A 20,669-nucleotide genomic window follows, 5' to 3' on the forward strand; every position below is an offset into this window, starting at 1 on the left:
GCATGGGGGTGATATGATGGAGAAAAGTGCTCCCAATGGCTACAGGTTATGTGAGGATAATCATCCACCAGAGTTCCTTTTCCACTCTCTCATCATTCCCTGAACAGTGGCGCAGTGGTTAGATGTGCTGCCTCATAACAACAGGGACCCGGGTTCAATTCCAGCTTGGATCACTGTCTGTGCACAGTCTGCACTTTCTTCCCATGTCTGCGTGGGTTTTCCCCAGGTGCTCTGGTTTCCTCCTATAGTCAGAAAGATGTGCTGGTTAGGTGCATTGGCCATGCTAAATTTCCCTCAGTGATAGACAAGGGAATTAAGGGTTATGGGGAGAAAGCAGGAAAGTGGAACTGATCCACTTCAGATCAGCCATGATCTTATTGAATGGCGGGGCAGGCTTGAAGGGCTAGATGGCCTACTCCTGCTCCTATTTCTTATGTTCTTACCAATCAGGTGCCAGTGTGGCGATTAGGGAATTTTCACAGTGTTTTCATTGCAGTGTTAATGTAAGCCCACTTGTGACAATAATAAATAACTTAAACTGTATAAAGGTGTCTAATTGATTAGTATCCCCTCTGTCTGCCTTATCAACCCTGAGAATCATAGAATCCTACAAAGCAGAAGGAGGCCATTCAACCCATTGAGTCTGCACCGAGCACAATCCCACCCAGACCCTATCCCCATAACCCCATGCATTTACCCCAGCCAGTCCTCCTGACTCTAAGGGGTAATTTAGTATGGCCAATCCACCCAACCCGCATATCTTTTGACTGTGGGAGGAAACCAGAGCAACCGGAGGAAACCCACACAGACACGGGGAGAATGCGCAGACTCCACACAGACAGTGACCCAAGCTGGGAATTGAACCCAGGTCTCTGGCACTGTGAGGCAGCAGTGCTCACCACTGTGCCACCGCGCCGCCCTGTTATCTACTTTTCCACAACAAGAAAATTTGCCCTTCGCAGGGGCAATTAGTAATGGGCAACAAATGGCCATTCCAAATACACATGCTGTGACAGAGAAAACAAAATCGGTGAGCTTAAAAAGCCAATTTGTTTAGAAAAATTGAAATCATATGAATGTATTAAAATATGTGTACATGATACATTGCTCTTGTTCTGTAGATTATAATTTGTAGACAATCAGCAGGCGAGAAGTTTGGTGGCAGCATATTTTCATTTTTTCCATACACACCCAAGAACATTCGCAAACACAAACACACACTGAGCTGGATCCTGGCTTTTACCTGCTGCTTCCTGAGTGCTTTGCTTCAATCAGCAGCTGTCAGGAGGGTTCTCTCAAGCCAAGTGTTCCTCAGCTCCAGTTCGGGATCTGAGGAAGGCATACCGGTATTCCGGATGACAGAAAGTGTCCTGACAGAAGTGGAGATTCCCTCTCGCCTTCCAAATCCAGGACTTGTCTTTATCCATGACCAATTTCACAGAATTGTTGCATTGTTACAGAGCAGGAAGAGGCCAGTTGGCCCATCATATCTGCACTGGCTCTCCATTATGACTCATGCCATTCCCTTGCCTTTTTCCTTGAACCCCAAATTTGATACAATTTTTTTTTGATTTTCAGCCCTCCGCAGAATTAATCCGTGATACCCCCCAGGATTTACATGGGGAATCTCTGATTGACCTCCCAGTAGGATTCATTGAAAACAAGTTCCCGAGTTATTGGCAATTACCTTACGAAGGTGGAACTTGTATCCTGAGCCCTTTATAAAGCAGACCCCCGAGCGGGTCCATTATTGTAACAATGAGAACAAACAGCATAGAAAATTACAACCCTGGAACTGCTCCTCTGGCCCTCCAAGCCCGTGCTGATCATGAGTTTAAGATTAAAGTTTATTTATCAGTGTCACAAGTATGCTTACATTAACACTGCAATGAAGTTACTGTGAAAATCCACCAGTCGCCACATTCCAGAGCCTATTCGGTTACACTGAGGTTACACTGCACCTAACCTGTATATCTTTCAAGTGCCCTAACTAAATAAAACCTTCTGCCCTTACAACATCCGAATCTCTTTCCTCCCTATTCATGTACCCATTCAGGTGCCTCTTCAATGTTGTTAATGTGCCTGTTTGCATCACTTCCTCTGGCAGCACATTCCAGGCACCCACTATTCTCTGCGTGAAAAACTTCCCCACACGTCTCCCTTAAACTTTCCCCTCCCACCTTGAACCTGTGCCACCCGATAATTGACACTTCGACCCTGGGGAAAAAAAACCTCTGACCATCCTCTGTCTATGTCTCACATAATTTTGTAGACCTTTATCTGGTCTCCCTTCAACCTCCGTCTTTCCAGCGAAAACAATTGTAATTTATTCAACTTTTCCTCAGAGTCAACGCCCTCGCAACCAGGCAACATGCTGACGAACCTTCTTTGCAATCTCTCCAAAGCTTCCACATCCTTCTGGTAGTGTGGCAACCAGAACTGCGTGCAATACCCCAAATGCGGCCTAACCAAGGTTTTATACCAGTTGGAACCTGTATGTGTCCACCACAGGTTTGTGGTTATGCTTTACTTTTAGTTTATGCAAATAAAGCATTGTTCCTTTACAACCGACTCAGGCATTTTGCATTGTGTTATCTACTCAGGTTACATGCAGGCTTCCATGATGTGGAGATGCAGGTGTTGGACTGGGGTAAGCACAGTAAGAAGTCTCACAACACCAGGTTAGAGTCCAACCAGTTTATTTGATAGTGAACCCACAAGCTTTCAGAAACGACCTTCTACACACCTGACGAAGGTACACCGTTTCCGAAAGCTTGTATGACTACTATCAAATAAACTGGTTGGACTCTAACCTGGTGTTGTGAGACTTCTTACTGCAGGCTTTCTGAGTAACATTCAGGTTTCTGCACTCCACTCTGTAAGGAAATGCCTGATGCAAATCAACTCATAGTGCCAAAGACTGGCCCCTTTTTCACTCATGCTGAAAAAAAATCTGTTAATAAATGGTTTTGTTCCCTTGCTTGTGAAAGACTTTAGAATATAAATGCAGTCCTGAAATAAAGCAACTCAACAGATCTATCATTGTTTCAAGACTGACAACAATCTAACTTACATTTAACGTTGGACCAGCCTTCAAGCACTGTTAGCCTGCAATTACATAGCAACATAGAAGATAGGAGCAGGAGGAGGCCATTTGGCCCTTCGAGCCTGCTCCGCCTTTCATTACTCTCACGGCTGATCATCCAACTCAGTAGCCTAATCTTGCCTTTTCCCCATAGCAAAGAACTAAGAATAAAGAACAAAGAAAATTATAGCACAGGAACAGGCCCTTCACCTTCCAAGCCTGCACCTACCATGCTGCCCAACTTAACTAAAACCCCCTATGTTTCCGGGGACCATATCCCTCTATTCCCATCTCATTCATGTACTTGTCAAGACGCCCCTTAAAAGACACTACTGTATCTACTTCCACAACCTTCCCCGGCAACGAGTTCCAGGCACCCACCACTCTCTGTGTAAAAAATCTGCCTCGTACATCTCTTTTAAAACTTGTCCCTCACATCTTAAACCTATGCCCCCTAGTAATTGACTCTTCCACCCTGTGAAAAAGCTTCTTTCTACTCTGTCCATGAGTCTCATAATCTTGTACTCTTCGATCACATCTCCCCTCAACCGCCAGTGAGAACAAACCAAATTTCTCCAACCTTTCCTCATAGCTAATGCCCTCCATACCAGGCAACATCCTGGTAAATCTTTTCTGTATCCTTTCCAAAGCCTCCACATCTTTCTGGTGGTGTGGCAACCAGAATTAACACTATATTTCAAGTGCGGCCTAACTAAGGCTCTATAAAGCGTCAGCGTGACTTGTCAACTTTTAAACTCAATACCTCGGCCGATGAAGGCAAGCATTCCGTATGCCTTCTTGACTACCTCTTCCACCTACCTTGCCACTTTCAGTGACTTGTGTACCTGTACAGCCAGATCCCTTTGCCTATCAGTATTCCTAAGGATTCTGCCATTTACTGTATATTTCCTATCTGTATTAGACCTTCCAAAATGCATTACCTCATATTTGTCTGGAAAGCTTTGATTCCATTTGCCCCAAGTGTTATGTCCAGCTGCCTCTTGAATGCGTTCAATGTTTTGGCATTAACTACTTCCTGTGGTAATGAATTCCACAGGCTTTGGGTGAAGAAACGTCTCCTCACCTTCGTCCTAAATCATGTACCCTGAATCCTCAGGTTGTGACCCCTGGTTCTGGATTCCCCCACCATCGGTAACATCCTCCCTGCATCTATCCAGTCTGGACCTGCTAGAATTTTTTATGTCTCTGTGAGATTCCCCCTCATTCATCTGAACTCCTGTGAAAACAATCCTAACCTACTCAATTTCTCCTCATACATCAGTCCCATCATCCCCGGAATCAGCCTGGTAAACCTTCACTGCACTCCTTTGAGAGCAAGAACATCCTTCCTCCGAAAAGAAGGCCAAAACTGCATACAATTCTCTAGGTGTGGCCTCACCATGGGCCTGTGTAGTTGCAACAAGACATCCCCACACCTACATGCTTACCTTCAGTGACTGGTGCACAAGGACACCCAGGTCCCACTGCACACTCCTCTCTCCCAACTTACATCTATTCAGATAGTCTTGTTTTTGCTTCCAAAGTGAATAACCTCACACTTATCCAAATTATACTGCATCTGTTATTGGTTAGCCCACTCGTTCATCCCGTCCAGATCATTCTGAAGGATCTCTGCATCCTCATCACAGTTTACCCTCCCACCCAACTTGGTATCATCTGCAAATTTTGAGGTGTTATATTTTGTTCCCTCATGTAAATCATTAATATATATTTTGAATAGCTGTGGTCCCAGCACTGATCTTGCCAATTTGAAAAGCACTCATTAATTCCTACTCTTTGTTTCCTCTCTGCCAACCAGCTTTCTACCATGTCAATACACTTCCACCAATCCCATGCACTTTAATTTTGCACAATAATCCCTTGTGCAAGAGATTATCATGCAATATTTCTGAAAGTCCAAATATACCATATCTATTGGTTCCCCCTCGTCAACTCTACTATTACATCTTCAAAGAATTCCAACAGATTTGTCAAGTATGATTTCCCCTTCACAAAATCCATGCTGACTCTGTCTGATCCTGCTACTACTTTCTAAATGCTCTGTTATAAAGTCCTTGATAATGGATTTGAGAATTTTCCCCACTACCGATGTTAAGCTTACTAGTCTATGATTCCCTGTTTTCTCTCTGCCTCCCTTTTTGAATATTGGAGTGACATTAGCTATCCTCCAATCTGCAGGGACTGTTCCACAGTCTATAGAATCCTGGAAGATGACCGCCAATGCATCCACTTTTTCTAGAGCCACTTCCTTAAGTACCCTTGGATGTAGATTATCAGGCCCCAGGGATTTATTTGCCTTCAATCCCATCAACTTTCCCAGTACCATTTCTCTACTAATATTGATCTCCCTCAATTCTTCCCTCTCACTAAATCTTGAATTCGCCAACATTTCTGGCATTTGATTTCTGTCCTCTTTTGTGAAGACAGAACCAAAGTATGTATTCAGCTGTTCAGCCATTTCTTTGTCCCCTATTACACATTCTCCCATCTCTGTCTGTAGGGGACCTACATTTGTCTTCACCAACCTCTTTGTCTTCACATATCTATAGAAACTCTTACTGTCAGACTTTACGTACCCTGCAAGTTTACTTTCGTACTGTATTTTCCCCTTCTTAATCAATCCCCTGGTCCTTCTTTGCTGAATTCTAAGCTGCTCCCAATCCTCAGACTGATTATTTATCTTGGCCAATCTGTATGCTTCTTCTTTAGATCAGACACTCTCTCTAATGTCCTTTGTTAGCCATGGGTTGGCCTTCTTACCAATTTTGCTTTTGTGCCAGACAGGAATAAACAGTTGTAGTTCCCCCATGCGTTCCTTGAATGTTTGCCATTGTCTATCCACTGTCATCCCGTTAAGTAACTCTCCCCAGTCTATCAAGGCCAGCTCACACCTCATATCCCCATAGTTTCCTTTGTTAAGATTCAGCACCGTGGTCTCTGAATCAATGACTTCACTCTCTATCTTGATAAAAACTTCTATCATGTTATGGTTACTCATCCCCTAGAGGTTTCATACAGCTGGATTGTCAATGATTCCCTTCTCATTACACAGTGCCCGGTCTAAGATCTCTCTAGTTGTTTCCTCCACGTATTTGTCGGGAAAACCATCCTGGATACACTCCAAAAATTCCTCCTGTATTGTGGCTAATTTGATTTGCCCAATCTATGTGCAGATTAAAATCACCATGATCACTGATATTCCCCTATCACATGCATCATTAATTTCATATTTAATGCCATTCCCAACATCACCACTGCAGTTTGGAGGTCGATATGTAACACCCACTAATGTTTTTTGCCCCTTGGTATTTCTCAACTCTACCCATACTGACTCCACTTTGTCAGGACCAACATCCTTTCTCACTGTTGTACTAATTTCCTCTTTAACCAGCAGTGCCACTCCACCACCTTTTCCTTTATCCCTGTTCTTCCTAAATACTAAATACCCTGGGACATTCAATTCCCACCCTGGTCACCTTGTAGCCATGTCTCCATAATCCCAATGATATTGTACCCATTTATATCTATCAGCGTGATTAGTTCATTCACTGTATTGCAAATGCTCCACGCATTAAGGTACAGAACCTTTAAGCTTCTTTTTAACATTGTTTGTCTCAATCTCAATGTTTTTCTCTATAGCCCTGTTCAAACTTTGTCTTTGGTTTCTCTGCCTATCACTTTTCTTCTTCCCTTTTCTACCTTTCGATTTTGTCCTTGTTCCCTTCTTCTCTAACTCCTTACATAGCTTTCCATCCCCCCTGCGTATTAATTTAAATCCTTCCCAACCACTCTAGCAAACACATCAGTCTAGCTTAGACATCTGTCCCGGTCCTGCCCACATGTAACCCATCCAATTTGTAAAGGTCTCACCTCCCCCAGAACCGGTCCCAATGCCCCAGGAATCTGAAACCCTCCCCCGACACCATCCCTTCAGCCAAGTGTTTATTCGATATATCCTGTAATTTCTACTCTGACTTAGCACCAGTAGTAATCCTGAGATCACTACCTTTGAGCTCCGATTTCTTAACTTTCTTCCTAGCTCCCTGGATTCTGCTTTTAGGACCTCATCCCTTCTTTTACCGATGTTGTTTGTACCAACATGCACTATGACCACTGGCTGTTTGCCCTCCCCCTTCAGAATGTCCTGCAGCCATTATTCTAATTGCATAAAATAGCTCATTGCTATTCTATGGTTCAGATTGTTTTTGGTTCAAATTATATTTTCTGAAGCATCTTGCAAATGTCAATGAAGAAAATTCAATAATCATAGAATCATCGACTCTTATAGTGCAGAAGGAGGCCATTCAGCCCATTGAGTCTGCGCCAACCACAATCCCATCCAGGCCCTATCCCCATAATCTCATACATTTACTCTAACTTGTCCCGCTGACACTAAGGGGCAATTTATAAAGACCGATCCACCTAACCCTCGTATCTTTGGACTGCGGGAGGAAACCTGAGCATCCAGAAAAAAACCATGCAGGCACAGGGAGAAGGTGCAAACTCTGCACAGACAGTGACCCAAATTGGGGATTGAACCCAGGTCCCTGATGCTGTGAGGCACCAGTGCTCACCACTGTGCCACCATGCTGCCCAATAATCATTTCAATTTGATGACAAAATCTCCACGATACAAAGATGCAAAAGGAACTTTTGGCCAACCTGAATTTGATGTTATTCTGAACACACCCCTATCAACGAAGGAACACTTTAAATCTTATTACACGTCCTTCACGCTTCTCGATGTGCAGGTGTCGGTGAAAATTGTGCAGACCTAGACATGCATGTTGCAAATGGATCATTCTCCCTAGACCAAATAAACCAAGACGTGTCTCCCTGTGATTTTAATGGGCAAAGGCTTCATGCACTCAGGGGACAGAACTGAACGTGACTTGCTTGAAAATGCTACAAAACCTTGGGGGGGGTAATGGGATCCTTGGAGGAAAGCTGTTAGATTCAGAACAGTAGTGCTGTAGGGTGCAGTGTCAGATTCTACAAGCAATGAAAAGGCAATTGTTCTGGATGTGCTGGTAGCTAAATGTGACCAATTAGTATTTAATGCAAGGTCAGAATTCAACAAGCTACACATGGGGATCACAAGTTATCAGACCTCTGACAGTGTAAAGCAACCAGTCAAGCCCTCAGTCTTAAATGTAGGGGTCAGCCACATCCAAACTGGCCTCATTGTGCACACTAAGTAGGTTTGTACCATTTAATGTATAAGTAACTTAATGTGTGTACGGATTTTCACTAAAGACAAAAAATGTGATTGCAATGAACTACGTGCAGGATAAAGTCGGCATTTCATAGAATCCCTACAGTGTAGAAGGTGGCCATTTGGCCCATTAAGTCCACACTGACCTCAATCCTAGCCAGGCCCTATAACCCTAATCCCCTGCATTTATCCTAGCTAGCCTCCTTGACACTAAGGGACAATTTAGCATAGCGAATTCCACCTAACCTGCACATCTTTGGACTATGGGAGGAAATCAGAGCACCCGGAGAAAACCCATGCAGACATGGGAAGAACGTACAGACTCCACACAGACAGTGACCCAAGCCGGAACTGAACCCAGGTCCCTGGTGTTGTGAAGCAGCAGTGCTAACTATTGTGCCACTTCATCGCCCAAATCAAAGTGGAGAATGTTGCCCGGTCCCCCCAGATAATGACATGATTCAAGAAAGATGGACAGCCCTCATAACTTTCAATCCTTACCAATCGTTCCAAACCGGTGTGCCATGGCATCCATGGCACTGGTGCGCTGTGAAGACCCTGGGTTTGCCGTGAAAAAACATCTCAAATTATTCAAAATTCTGGTCATTAAACTAAAACTAATCTTTGTCTTCAGTTCTGTGGTTGACATCTCAAAGACGAGATGAATCTTGGGCCTCCTCGCATGTGCTGGCTTGGAAGGAGCCGTACATATGCAGTTTATAGGCCCATGCGCATAGCCAATGGGAACCGAAGACAAAGGTCCCATGTGCCTGTACAAAAGGTGAAACCTCAGAAAGAGCGCAAGAGTAGGCTATGCATCCATTTAAGCCTACTACACCATTTAGTTCAATCATGGCTGATGCCTTATCTTAACTCCATCTTCCTGTGTGGAGAGTCTGCAGAAGGATCTAGATAGGCTGGGCGAATGGGCCAGGAAATGGCAAATGGAATTTAATGTTGGCAAGTGTGAGGTGGTCCACTTTGGTAGGAAGAATGGTAGGAAGGACTATTACTTACGGGGCGAAAAACTGCAGCAGGCGACGGTGCAGAGGGACCTCGGGGTCCTTGTGCATGAGTCGCAAAAACCCAGCTTGCAGGTGCAGCAGGTGGTCAGGAAGGCAAATGGAATGCTGGCCTTCATAGCGAGGGGGATTGAATATAAAAGTAGGGAGGTCTTGCTGCAGCTGTATAGGGCATTGGTGAGGCTGCAGCTGGAGTACTGTGTGCAGTTTTGGGCGCCGCACCTGCGCAAAGATATTTTGGCCTTGGAGGGAGTGCAGAGGAGGTTTACTAGGCTGATACCGGAGTTGAGGGGGTTGAGCTATGAGGAGAGGCTGAATAAACTGGGCTTGTACTCGTTAGAGTTTAGAAGAATGAGGGGAGATCTCATTGAGACGTATAAGATGATGAATGGGATGGATAGGATAGAGGTGGAGAGACTCTTCCCGCTCAAAAAAGACAGTAGGACTAGGGGGCACAGCCTCAAGATAAAAGGGGGGCGGTTTAGAACGGAGTTGAGGAGGAACTTCTTCACTCAAAGGGTGGTGAATCTCTGGAATTCTCTGCCCGTTGAAGTGGTGGAGGCTGCCTCACTAAATATTTTTAAGACGCGGGTTGATGGGTTTTTGATAAGAGAGGGGATTAAGGGTTATGGGGAGAAAGCGGGAAAGTGGAACTGAGCAGCGACAGATCAGCCATGATCTTGTTGAATGGCAGGGCAGGCTCGAAGGGCTAGATGGCCTACTCCTGCTCCTATTTCTTATGTTCTTATGTTCTTATGTTCTTATCCCCATGGTCTTTATTCTCCTTGGATGTCAAAAAACTTACTCATTTCATTTCTGAAAACACTCAATGATTGAGCATCCATAATAATCTGGGGTAGAGAATTCCAAAGATTCCCAACCTTCCAAGCAAAGACTCCTCCCCTCAGTCCTAAATTGCTCAACCTCTTATCTAAAGACCAATTATTTGGAAAAGTTTTGGGATGGAGATTGAGGAAATTGTGGCTGATAGATTCATCGTGAACTCATTGGCTACAAATGTTTGGGGGGGGGTGTGGTTTAGGCCTTAAGCTTGTTTACGTAAGAAAGGGGAGGTCTTGTGTTGCAGTGGGTAGTGTCCACCTCCGAGTCTGAAGATCTGGGTTCAAGTCCCACTCCAGGACTTGAAGGACAAGGAAGATGTGTCCATAATGTGGCCAAAGAGGTTGGAAATCAATCAGCAAATCCTTTCAACATACACCAATAGCAAGTGGTAAGAGTGGGGAAGATTCATGGTCAACGATTGAATAGAAGGAAAGTTGCAGCCTCTTTGAGCTCTATAGCCCCAGAGTGCATAATGTGCATGTGGAAGTGTATATTTGCACAGCAACTCTCATCCTCCTGAGTGATCTGTGACACACCACCACATAAGAAAACAGGCATCAAATCTTCAAGGGTACTTTATTTTCCAAGGACCGTTCAGGTGCGATGATGTAAGAATAGGTAAGAATACATTTTACCCTTCTTACCGTCTCAAAACTGCCCCAAACTTGATGGTAATTCTGAGGCAAATCCAAGCCATAACCTCTGGATTGTTAGCCCTGTTCCATATTCCCGAAGATATAGCAACAGGAAAAAGTGAAAAGCTATGTGCATATGTTTTCAAATAACAGTTTTCTTCAGTGATCAACATACATATATCTCCAAACAATTTTCTTTTCATTCATTCATTGGGCACGGGTGTTGCTGGTTGGCCAGCATTTATTGCCCATTCCAAGTTGCCTGAGGACAGTTGAGAGTTAACCACATTGCTGTGGCTCTGGAGTCACACGTAGGCCAAACCAGGTAAGGACAGCAGATTTCCTTCTCTAAAGGACTTTAGTGAATTCACTGGTTTTTTTCCGACAATGGTTTCATGGTCATCGGTAGATTTTTAATTTCAGATATTTTTATTGAATTCAAATTCCACCATCTCTGGCAGGATTCGAACCTGCCTCCCCAGAACATTAGCTGAGTTTCTGGATTAATAGTCTAGCTAAATACCACTAGGCCATCAGCACCCCTGGCACGTGACTGGCACTTTAACAACAAAGTGGGTGGCATCTTTTCCTGGAACATTGGGCGAAATTTCCCAGCCTAAAGGTATTGATTAGAAGGGGGAAATTTGGAAAATAACATACTGGGTTATCTACTCATTGGATGGGATTTTCCTCCCCCTCCTTGTGTGTTTCGCAGTGGTGGGGCAGGGGGGGTGGCATGCCAATCGCTGGCAGTGGGATCATATGGCACACTCCTGGCATGGAGTTCCAGGCAGTGAGAAGTGCATTCAATGGGAAACCCTGTTGACAATGGCTAGACCGCAAGGTTTCCCAGTGACCGCACCCATCACCACTGGAAACCCACTGCGTTGGAGTACGCCATAGGTGTGATCGCAAGACCACCAGCATAAATGGTGGCAAGGTTTTGGTGACTGTGATCCTGCCCACGAACAGTCTTAGCGGGAGCGTAACAGTGACTACCCACCTGGCAATGGCAGCCAATTAGGCCCATTATCTGGAGACAAGTTTGTGACTGCTCTTCTTAACCACACCAGCCAGATGATCTCAACCAACACAAAAGACATCCAGTTGAGGAGTCACCACCCCACACCATGATCCTGAATGATTTTTAAACATTCAGAATGCCGCAGAGAGTGTCTCCATTTTGAGACGCCTTTATATTCTTCCTGCATACCTCAGCAGTGCTCACTACCTCCGTTATGTTGGCCACTATTTAAGGCTTTGCACTCTTTAATTGAGCCACCCCATCTTGGGATATACTACCTGTCTCCCAGCACACCCTCAATTGGATGGACATTGTGATATTGTGCAGTCAGCCAACACCAGCAGGGTCAGAAATGTTTTTTCCAACACGAGAAACATTTCAATGACAATAAGATTCCGCCATAATGTGCACTCGAAGAGTGACGTATATAAATATGATCCAGCGGTTATATTATGAAGACTATAGCGAAAACCTTGGCCTCTACCTTTTCTTCAGGTCTTTGCTTCAGACACAGTTTCTGTATCCTCAATAACATGCAGCGATCATACAACCACACTTAGCGGGTTGAACCACTTCTTGCTGGGATTTAATGCACTCCAGCTGATTCTCCCCTGTTGTCTAACAATGCTGACATACCTGAGTTGCATTAAACAATCAGCTCCCTTTTATCTTTAGAAATTAAAAATAGTGGAGGGATGGTGGCACAGTGGTTAGCAATGCTGCCTTACAACGCCAGGGACCCGGGTTCAATTCCAGCCTCAGGTCAGTCTGTGTCGAGTTTGCACATTGTCTGCATGTGTTTCCTCCGGATGCTCCAGTTTCCTCCCACAGTCCAAAGATTTGCGGGTTAGGTGGATTGGCCATGCTAAATTGACCCTAGTGTCAGAGAGATTAGCAGGGAAAATATGTGGGGTTCCAGGAATAGGGCCTGAGTGGGATTGTGGTCGGTGCAGACTCCATTGGCTAAGACCTCCTTCTGCATCGTACGGATTCAATGATTCCAGAATATTTTCTCAAGTACTCGAGCAAGTGGGGACCTAGCAGACAGGCCACAGAGCTCTTGTTATAAATCCCATTTGATAACTAGTGACTGGGCAGGCCAAGTCAGGTCCTTTAAATGTGCTGCAATGCTTTGATAACATCAACTATTGCACACAGTTTACCATACATGGAGGGAAAGAGAAGACACAGTGGGCTGTATTTAGACAGGGCAGTGGAGGACTCGATAGTAGATAAAATCTTTCTTGGGCACTTGTGAAGTGAGGCCCAATGGGGGTGTATATATGTGTGTGTGTGTGTGTGTGTGTGTGTGTGTGTAATCCCACCTTGGCTGTTTCCAAGACTTCTCATAGCATTTTAGGCCCATTAAGTAATTAATGAATTGCCGACAGGTCTACAGTCCCTTATTTAAGAATGAGAGCCTGCCTCTTAACATCTGCTGGCCAATCAGAGGGTTGGCACCTCTTCAGTACCAACAGTGCCACCAGAAGTTATGGCCACTGCTGGAACTGCACCCATTTGAGAAAATAGAAGACTGAACATCACACATGCAAAGGTAATCTGGAGAGGCAGGTAGGGGTAGGGTTGGCGGTGTTGTTTGCTGGGGGTGGGAGTCGCTGCGGGGATGACCATTTCTGCAAGGGGGGCGGCCCCCCCCCTCGGCTTCAGAGTGTATGATTAGGAAGCACCCACTCCCCCTCCAAGCCTGCTGGGAAGCTGCCAGGGTTCACCAGGCACTCTCACAGGGTGGAGGCCTCCCTCACTCCCCTGCTGGTAAAAAATGCTGACAGCAGGAAGACGACCAGCAATCCACCCACGCCCACCCCCCCACCCCCCCACCGCCTTCCCTCACCTTCTTATAGTCTCACTTCTTTCCCTCCCTCCTTCTAGCCTGTCCTGAAGGGATGGTGAGATCTATCCCAGAATGTGCCACTGACTTACTCTTTGTCAACCAGGGACACACGGTCATGAGTATTCAAAAAGTGTTGTGACATTTTCATAGCACGCACTGTATTTTAGGATACTGGGGATGAATCTCCCAGCTAGTGCAATGAATCGGGAGACATCAATGGCCGCCATTTTGCAGGCTTCCTGCTGGGCGCCACAGTCTTCCTGAGTCTCCAGAGTCATCGGCTCCGCATCGGAAATTGGCACAGAGCTGATTACAACATGTAAATCTCCATTTACATTTCATTATGAGCTTACCCCTACCAGGAATGGTTCAGTCCAGTGGGGTTTACTGCTGCTCCCCACTAATGGGGAACAATGGCCTGACCCCACTGGAGGGAAGAGAAGCCATTGAGACACACCTGGGAGGGGTGCCTCTTGGGCAGTGTCAGCCTTGCAGTGCCAGCCTGGCACACTGGCACTGCCCAACGGGCAAACTGCCTAAAGAGTGCCTTGGCACTGCCCACTGGGCACTGGGCAGTGCCAAGTGGGCAGAGCCAGAGGGGATAGGGCCTACAAGGGGGGGGGGTGTAATTGGTGGGTCAGGGGAGTCCCACTGCCACTCTGCATTGGGATGTTTGGGGGAGGGGGGAAGGAGTGATTGGGTCTGGTCGTCTGGGTCAGGGGGGTCGGGGAGACCGGGGCTGGCAGGATTGGAGGGGAGGGGGGCATGAGGGCTAGTCTGGAGAAGTCAAGGAGGCCAGTGATTGGGGGTTGTGGAGCTGGCCAGCGATAGGAGGCTGACAACACGGGACAAGTGCACGTGATCCGATCTCTGCACTGACAGATCGGAGCTTGCACAGTGGCCCACTCAGCACTATCATGCCAGCCTCTCGAGCAGGAATAGGGCCTGACCTTTATTTACCAAATTGAATCCTGTTCGGGCTCTCTGTGATGCATCGCGAGTGTCGGAGATTCATTCTGGAAATTGCACTGAGAAAAACCAGCAGAATTTACTCCACTTTTCCCGCACGTTGGGGACTTAGAATTCTTTGGGGGAAAATCTCGGCTATTGTCTCAGCCAGTGTCATGAAGGCAAGACCTACTCTAATGATCAGCCACAAATTTCTTTGGAAGCACAGCAGCCGTGTAGCTGTACCATTTTGTCACTGTGTACTGTGTAATAAACCTATGTAAATCATCGGGTTTTGAGAGTGGGAGAATTATGGTAGGAGGGCTGATAACCATTGGGCAGGCTTGAGGTGAAACTTGTTACGGTCTGAAAGAACATTGAAAGCAGATTCAGTTGACTACATGCTTATTGAGGAAACTTTTACAGGGCAATTGGAGAAAGAGGATGCAAATGGGACTAAGTGGTCAATTCTTTACAAGAGCTATTGCGGGCGCAATGGGCCAAATGGTTTCCTTTAGTATCTTTAGTATGAACATCATTGTCAATTCAACCATTACTGAGTATTCCAAGACAAATTTTTTTTATTCATTCATGGGAAGTGGGCATCACTGTCTGGCCAGCATTTATTGCCCATTCCTACTTCCCTCAGGGCATTGCTGTGTCTCTAGAGTCCCATGTAGGCCAGACCAGCTAAGGATGGTAGATTTCCTTCCCCAACGAGCATTAGAGAACCAGATGGGTTTTTCTAACAATAGACAATGAACGCGATCATCAGTCGATTCTTAATTCCAGATTTTTTTTTAATTGATTTTAAATTCCACCATCTGCCACGGCGGGATTTGAACGAGGGTCCCCAGATCATTAGCTGAGTTCCTGGATTAATAGCCAAGCGATAATACCACTACTCCATCGCCTCCCCTTAAATCACCACCCCTTATTATTCTATTCGAAATGTAAATTCAGATGAAAAGTGCTGGTACATTCAAAGCTACCTTGAACCCTTTCATTTGCAACACGAAAGATGATTTGAATTCTCTGAACCTTCGACCTGAAGGTCAGCCAGCAAACATGTCATCCGTTCATGCACTGGGTTCACACAAAGAGTTGAGAACATAAGAAGCGATGTGGTTGACTGCCAACATGGTTTCTTCACACGTCACCCTGATCTCAGATTCAGGCAGCAGGAAGCCATATTTGCCAGTGTCACGGAGTTCAAAGGTGTACGAATACTTGATACCAAGATCATATGCCCAGTCATCTGAACCACCAGAGGCAAGATCTAGTGGAAAAAGAATTTTAAAAATCAATGCGACCATTTTGTAGAGTGTACTGTGTAGAACGTAAAGTTTATTTGTCACAAGTTCGCTTACGTTAACACTGCAATGAAACCACTGTGAAAATCCCCTAGTCTTCACACTCTGGTGCTTGTTTGAGTACAACTGAGGGAGAATTTAACATGGCCAATGCACCTAACCAACATGTCTTTCAGACTGTGGGGGAAACCCAAGCAGATACGGGGAGAATGTGCAGACCCCACACAGACAATGGCCCAAGCCAGGAATCGAACCTAGGCCCCTGGTGCTGTGAAGCAGCAGTGCTAACCATTGTGTCACCATGCTGCCCTATGCAGACATGCACAAAGCTGGCTTTCCCACTCCAATCCTTATTGAGATACTTCCCTTCTGGGCAGGATTTCTATCAGCAGGGAGATTGATGTTAGATAGATGATCATATTTCAGGCCCGGAAGGCTATTTATAAATGGGAGGTGGGCTCCTAACAGAGGTTGGGTGTCACACCAGTCTGGGAATGGTGGCAAGACTCGGGAAGCCCTAAGACCTGGGAGGAGTAAGCAATCAGTGAGCTCCCTGAAAAGGAAAGAATTATTTCATTTTTTTTTAGTTCATTCGTGGAGTGTGGGCATCACTGGCTGGGCCAGCACTTATTGCCCATCCCTGAATACAGTTAAGAGTCAACCACATTGCTGTGGATCTGGAGTCACATGTAGGCCAAACAAGGTAAGGTCAGCAGATTTCCTTCCCTGAAGGATATTAGTGAACCAGATGGGTTTTTCCAACAATCGACAATGATTTTGTGGTCATCAGTCGATTCTTAATCCAAAAAACGCTGGAAAATCTCAGTGGGTCTGGCAGCATCTGTAAGGAGAGAAAAGGGCTGATGTTTCGAGTCCAGATGGACTCGAAACGCCAGTTTTTCTCCTCCCTGTCAGACCTACTGAGATTTTCCAACATTTTCTCTTTTGGTTTCAGGTTCCAGCATCCGCAGTAACTTGCTTTTATCCAGTGGATTCTTCACTTTTTAAAATTCAAATTTCACCATCTGCTATGACGGGGTTTAACCCTGTGACCCCAGAGCATTACCCGAGATTGCTAGTCCAGTGACAATACTATTACACAACCACAACACAAGGATGACAATACTAACATGAAGGCATTGAGTGACCTTGGAACCAACATTAGCCAGTGAGCCGAAACAGACTGGTGTGACAACCAACCTCTTGTCAGGAGCCCACCTCCCATTTATAAATAGCCCTCCGGGCCTGAAGTGTGATCATCTATCTAACATCATCTCCCTGCTGATAGAAATCCTGTCCAGTAGAGAAGCATCTCGATAAGGACTGGAGTGGAAAACCCAGCCTTGTGCATGTCTACATAGGGCGGCATGGTGGCACAGTGTTAGCACCGCTGCTTCACAGCACCAGGGGCCTAGGTTCAATTCCTGGCTTGGGTCACTGTCTGTGTGGAGTCTGCACATTCTCCAGGAGTTTCGGTTTCCCCCACAGTCTGAAAGATGTGTTGGTTAGAGCAGTGAAGCATGAACAAGGCTTGGCAATAAATGCGGACATGGGTGACAGAGTTGTGTGTGATACCTTACACTTATGGAGTGGAGTAACTCCAAGTGAGCTCTGGAAAAGTTGAGATGAGAAAAAGCTCTCAGCTGGGAAGTATGGGTGCCTTCAGCAAGTTGAAGATCTCCCCCGAGACCGTGAGCGGTTGTCACTGCTGCCTTGATGCGTTTAGATCTAATTGATGCCTTTGTGAATTGAATCAGGTAATAAAAGCAAAATATTGCAGCTGCTGGAAATCTGAGATTAAAAATGGACAATGCTGGATAAACTCAGCAGGTCTGGCAGCATCTGTGGAGAGAGGAGGACATTTCAAATCGATTGATCTTTTTTCAGTTCTGTGGGAGGGTCATTCTGACTCAAAACGTTAACTCTGTTTCTCTCTCTCTACTGGATGTTGCTGAACCAGCTGAGTTAGAACCCAAGGATCTCTCCAGTGCAGAAGAGTCCAGTCAGCCCAACTCTCCATCAGAGAATCCAGCATTTTTTTGTTTTTCTTATTGAATCGGGTGTAGCTTTGCTATTCAGGCACAGGTTTCAAGTGGAGATGGCAATGCAAGAGCCAACACTGGGTTGCTCAAGTGATTTTGGAAGGTGTAGCCCCCACTTTGCACTTTCTCCAGCTGTGATCAGCTCATTCATACTTTATAAGACCCTTGTCAGGCCTCATTTAGAGTATTGTGCGCAGTTCTGGTCGCCTCACTATAGGAAAGATGTAGAAGCTATTGAGAGGGTACAGAGGAGATTTACAAGGATGTTGCCTGGACTGGGAGGCATGCCTTATGAAGTTAGGTTGAGGGAGCTGGGACTCTTCTCCCTGGAGAGACGAAGGTTGAGAGGCGACCTGATAGAAGTTTACAAAATGTTGAGAGGAATAGATAGGGTGGACTCTCAGAGGCTATTTCCCCTGGTTGAAATGGTTGCTACGAGAGGACACAGATTTAAGGTGCAGGGAGGGAAGTTCAGAAGTGATGTTAGGGGTAAGTTTTTCACTCAGAGGGTGGTGAGTGAATGGAATCGGCTGCCGTCAGTGGTGGTGGAGGCGAACTCGCTGGGGTCTTTTAAAAGACTTCTGGATGAGTATATGGGGTTTAATGAGATTGAGGGTTATAGATAGGTCTGTAGGTTGGTAGGTGTTGATGTGATCAGCGCAACTCGTGGGCCGAAGGGCCTGTGTGTGCTGTAGTGTTCTATGTTCTATGTTCTAAGTTCCCTACCAGTGCACAGTACTCACGCACAGGCCCCAGGTGAGAATGGTGTGCTTTAGCTCTATTCAATGTTTATACTGGTTAGGCAGAGTTGAGATCAGAACCATCTTTCCTACGAGCCTGTAATACAATATGCATGATCTTCCATGAGATAGGACACAACACTACCCTTTATTGTTTCAGGGCGATGGCTTAGTTAGTCTCTAAGCTATTAATCCAGAAACTCAGATAATGTTCTGCACACCCGGGTTCGAATCCCGCCACGGCAGATGGTGGCGTTTGAATTCAATATAAAAAAATCTGGAATTAGGAATCTACTGATGACCATAAAACCATTGCCGATTGTCAGAAAAACCCATCTGGTTCACTAATGTCCTTTAGGGAAGGAAATCTGCCGTCCTTAGCTGGTCTGGCCTACATGTGACTCCAGTCACACAGCAATGTGGTTGACTCTTAGCTGTCCTCTGAAATGGACTAGCAAGCCACGCAGTTCAAGGGTGACTAGAGACAGGCAATACATTCTGGCCACCCAACGATGCCCATGTCCCACAAATGAATTAGAAATAAGAGATAAATTAATGATTTATGGTTACACCTCTCAGGGCAGAAATTTAAGCTTGGCGTGTGGGTCCCATAATTGGAAGCAGAAGCGGGCATGAGGAGCAGCGGACCTCAGATGGTGCACTATCCAAGCTTTGCCCTGCCCCTTGCACCAGCTCTGATATTGGCACCTCAGTGCATCGCACATACCCAGCAAAACGGTTACACCAACTAGATGGAGCATTACACCATCATCAGAGCAGCTGACAGAGATATTCCAGGCTCTGACCCCGGAGGGATGTGGGACACAAACCAGTTACTGGACCCCAGGCAAATGACAAGCTCTGGAGGGTCCACCATTTGATTTGATTTGATTTATTATTGTTATATGTATTAGTATATAATGAAAGTGTTGTTTCTCGCGTGCTATACAAAGAATATCCTACGTAGGGAAGAAAATTATAGCTAGGGTGTAGGGAAAGATCAACTCAATACGAGGTAGGTCCATTCATAAGTCTGATGGCAGCAGAGAAGAAACTGTTCTTGAGCTGGCTGGCACATGGTCTCAGCCTCTTATATCTTTTTCCCAATGGAGGAAGGTGGAAGAGAGTATATCCGGGGTCCTCGCTTGTGCTAGCTGCTTTTCCAAGGAGTGAGGAAGTATAGGCAGAGTCAATGAATGGGAGGCTGGTTTGCGTGATGGACTGAGCTTCATTCACAATGCTTTTGTAGTTTCTTGTGGTCTTGGACAGAGCAGGAGCCATACCAAGGCATGATACAACCAGGAAGAATGCTTTCTATGGTGCATCAGTAAAGGTTGGTGAGAGTTGTAGCAGACATGCCAAATTTCCTTTGCATCCTGAGAAAGTAAAGGCATTGATGGGCTTTCTTAACTATAGTGTTGGCATGGAGGGACCAGGTCAGGTTGTTGGTGATCAAGACATCTAAAAACTTGAAGCTCTTGACCATTTCTACTTTGTTCCCATTGATGTAGACAGGTAGTAAATGTTAAATGTCCAGTAGAAGATAAATGGAGATTTGGTAGAGTTTCCATGATTTGGCACATACAGTGGAGGAGTCTCTTTAGGTCATGAGTGCTGCTATTTTCCTGTCTTTGGATTGCATGGCTTCCTCCAGTGAGAGATTGGAAAGCCAAACATGGGATATTTGCCAATGATTGCACAATGTTCAGCACTATTCACGACTCCTCAGATATTGAAGTAGCCCATGTTCAAATGTAACAAGGTCCGAACAATACCCAGGCTTGAGCTGACAAGTGGCAAGTAACATTTGCGCTACGCAGATGCCAGGAATAACCATCGCCAATAAGATGAGGATATCCACAATGGTCAACCAGGGCAAGAGAGCTTCAGAGTCAGCATCCTGTCTCCAGAGCGATGTTAAAGCACCAA

General features: G+C 45.6%; 1 protein-coding gene across 1 annotated transcript in view; it reads right to left on the bottom strand.

Annotated features, from left to right (window-relative positions):
- Positions 1 to 15,033: 15,033 nt before the first annotated feature.
- LOC145341110 (carboxypeptidase B-like) overlaps positions 15,034 to 20,669 on the bottom strand; it is a 30,018-nt gene continuing 24,382 nt past the window's right edge. The window contains exon 11 of the mRNA XM_080185972.1: positions 15,034 to 15,924. Within this exon, the coding sequence (XP_080042098.1) occupies positions 15,725 to 15,924 (200 nt within the window). The 3' untranslated portion in view covers positions 15,034 to 15,724. The remainder of the gene's footprint in view (positions 15,925 to 20,669) is intronic.

Source organism: Carcharhinus amblyrhynchos, chromosome 3 (genome assembly GCF_965287045.1).
Source record: "Carcharhinus amblyrhynchos chromosome 3, sCarAmb.v2.hapA, whole genome shotgun sequence".
NCBI classification, from domain to species: Eukaryota; Metazoa; Chordata; class Chondrichthyes; order Carcharhiniformes; family Carcharhinidae; genus Carcharhinus; species Carcharhinus amblyrhynchos.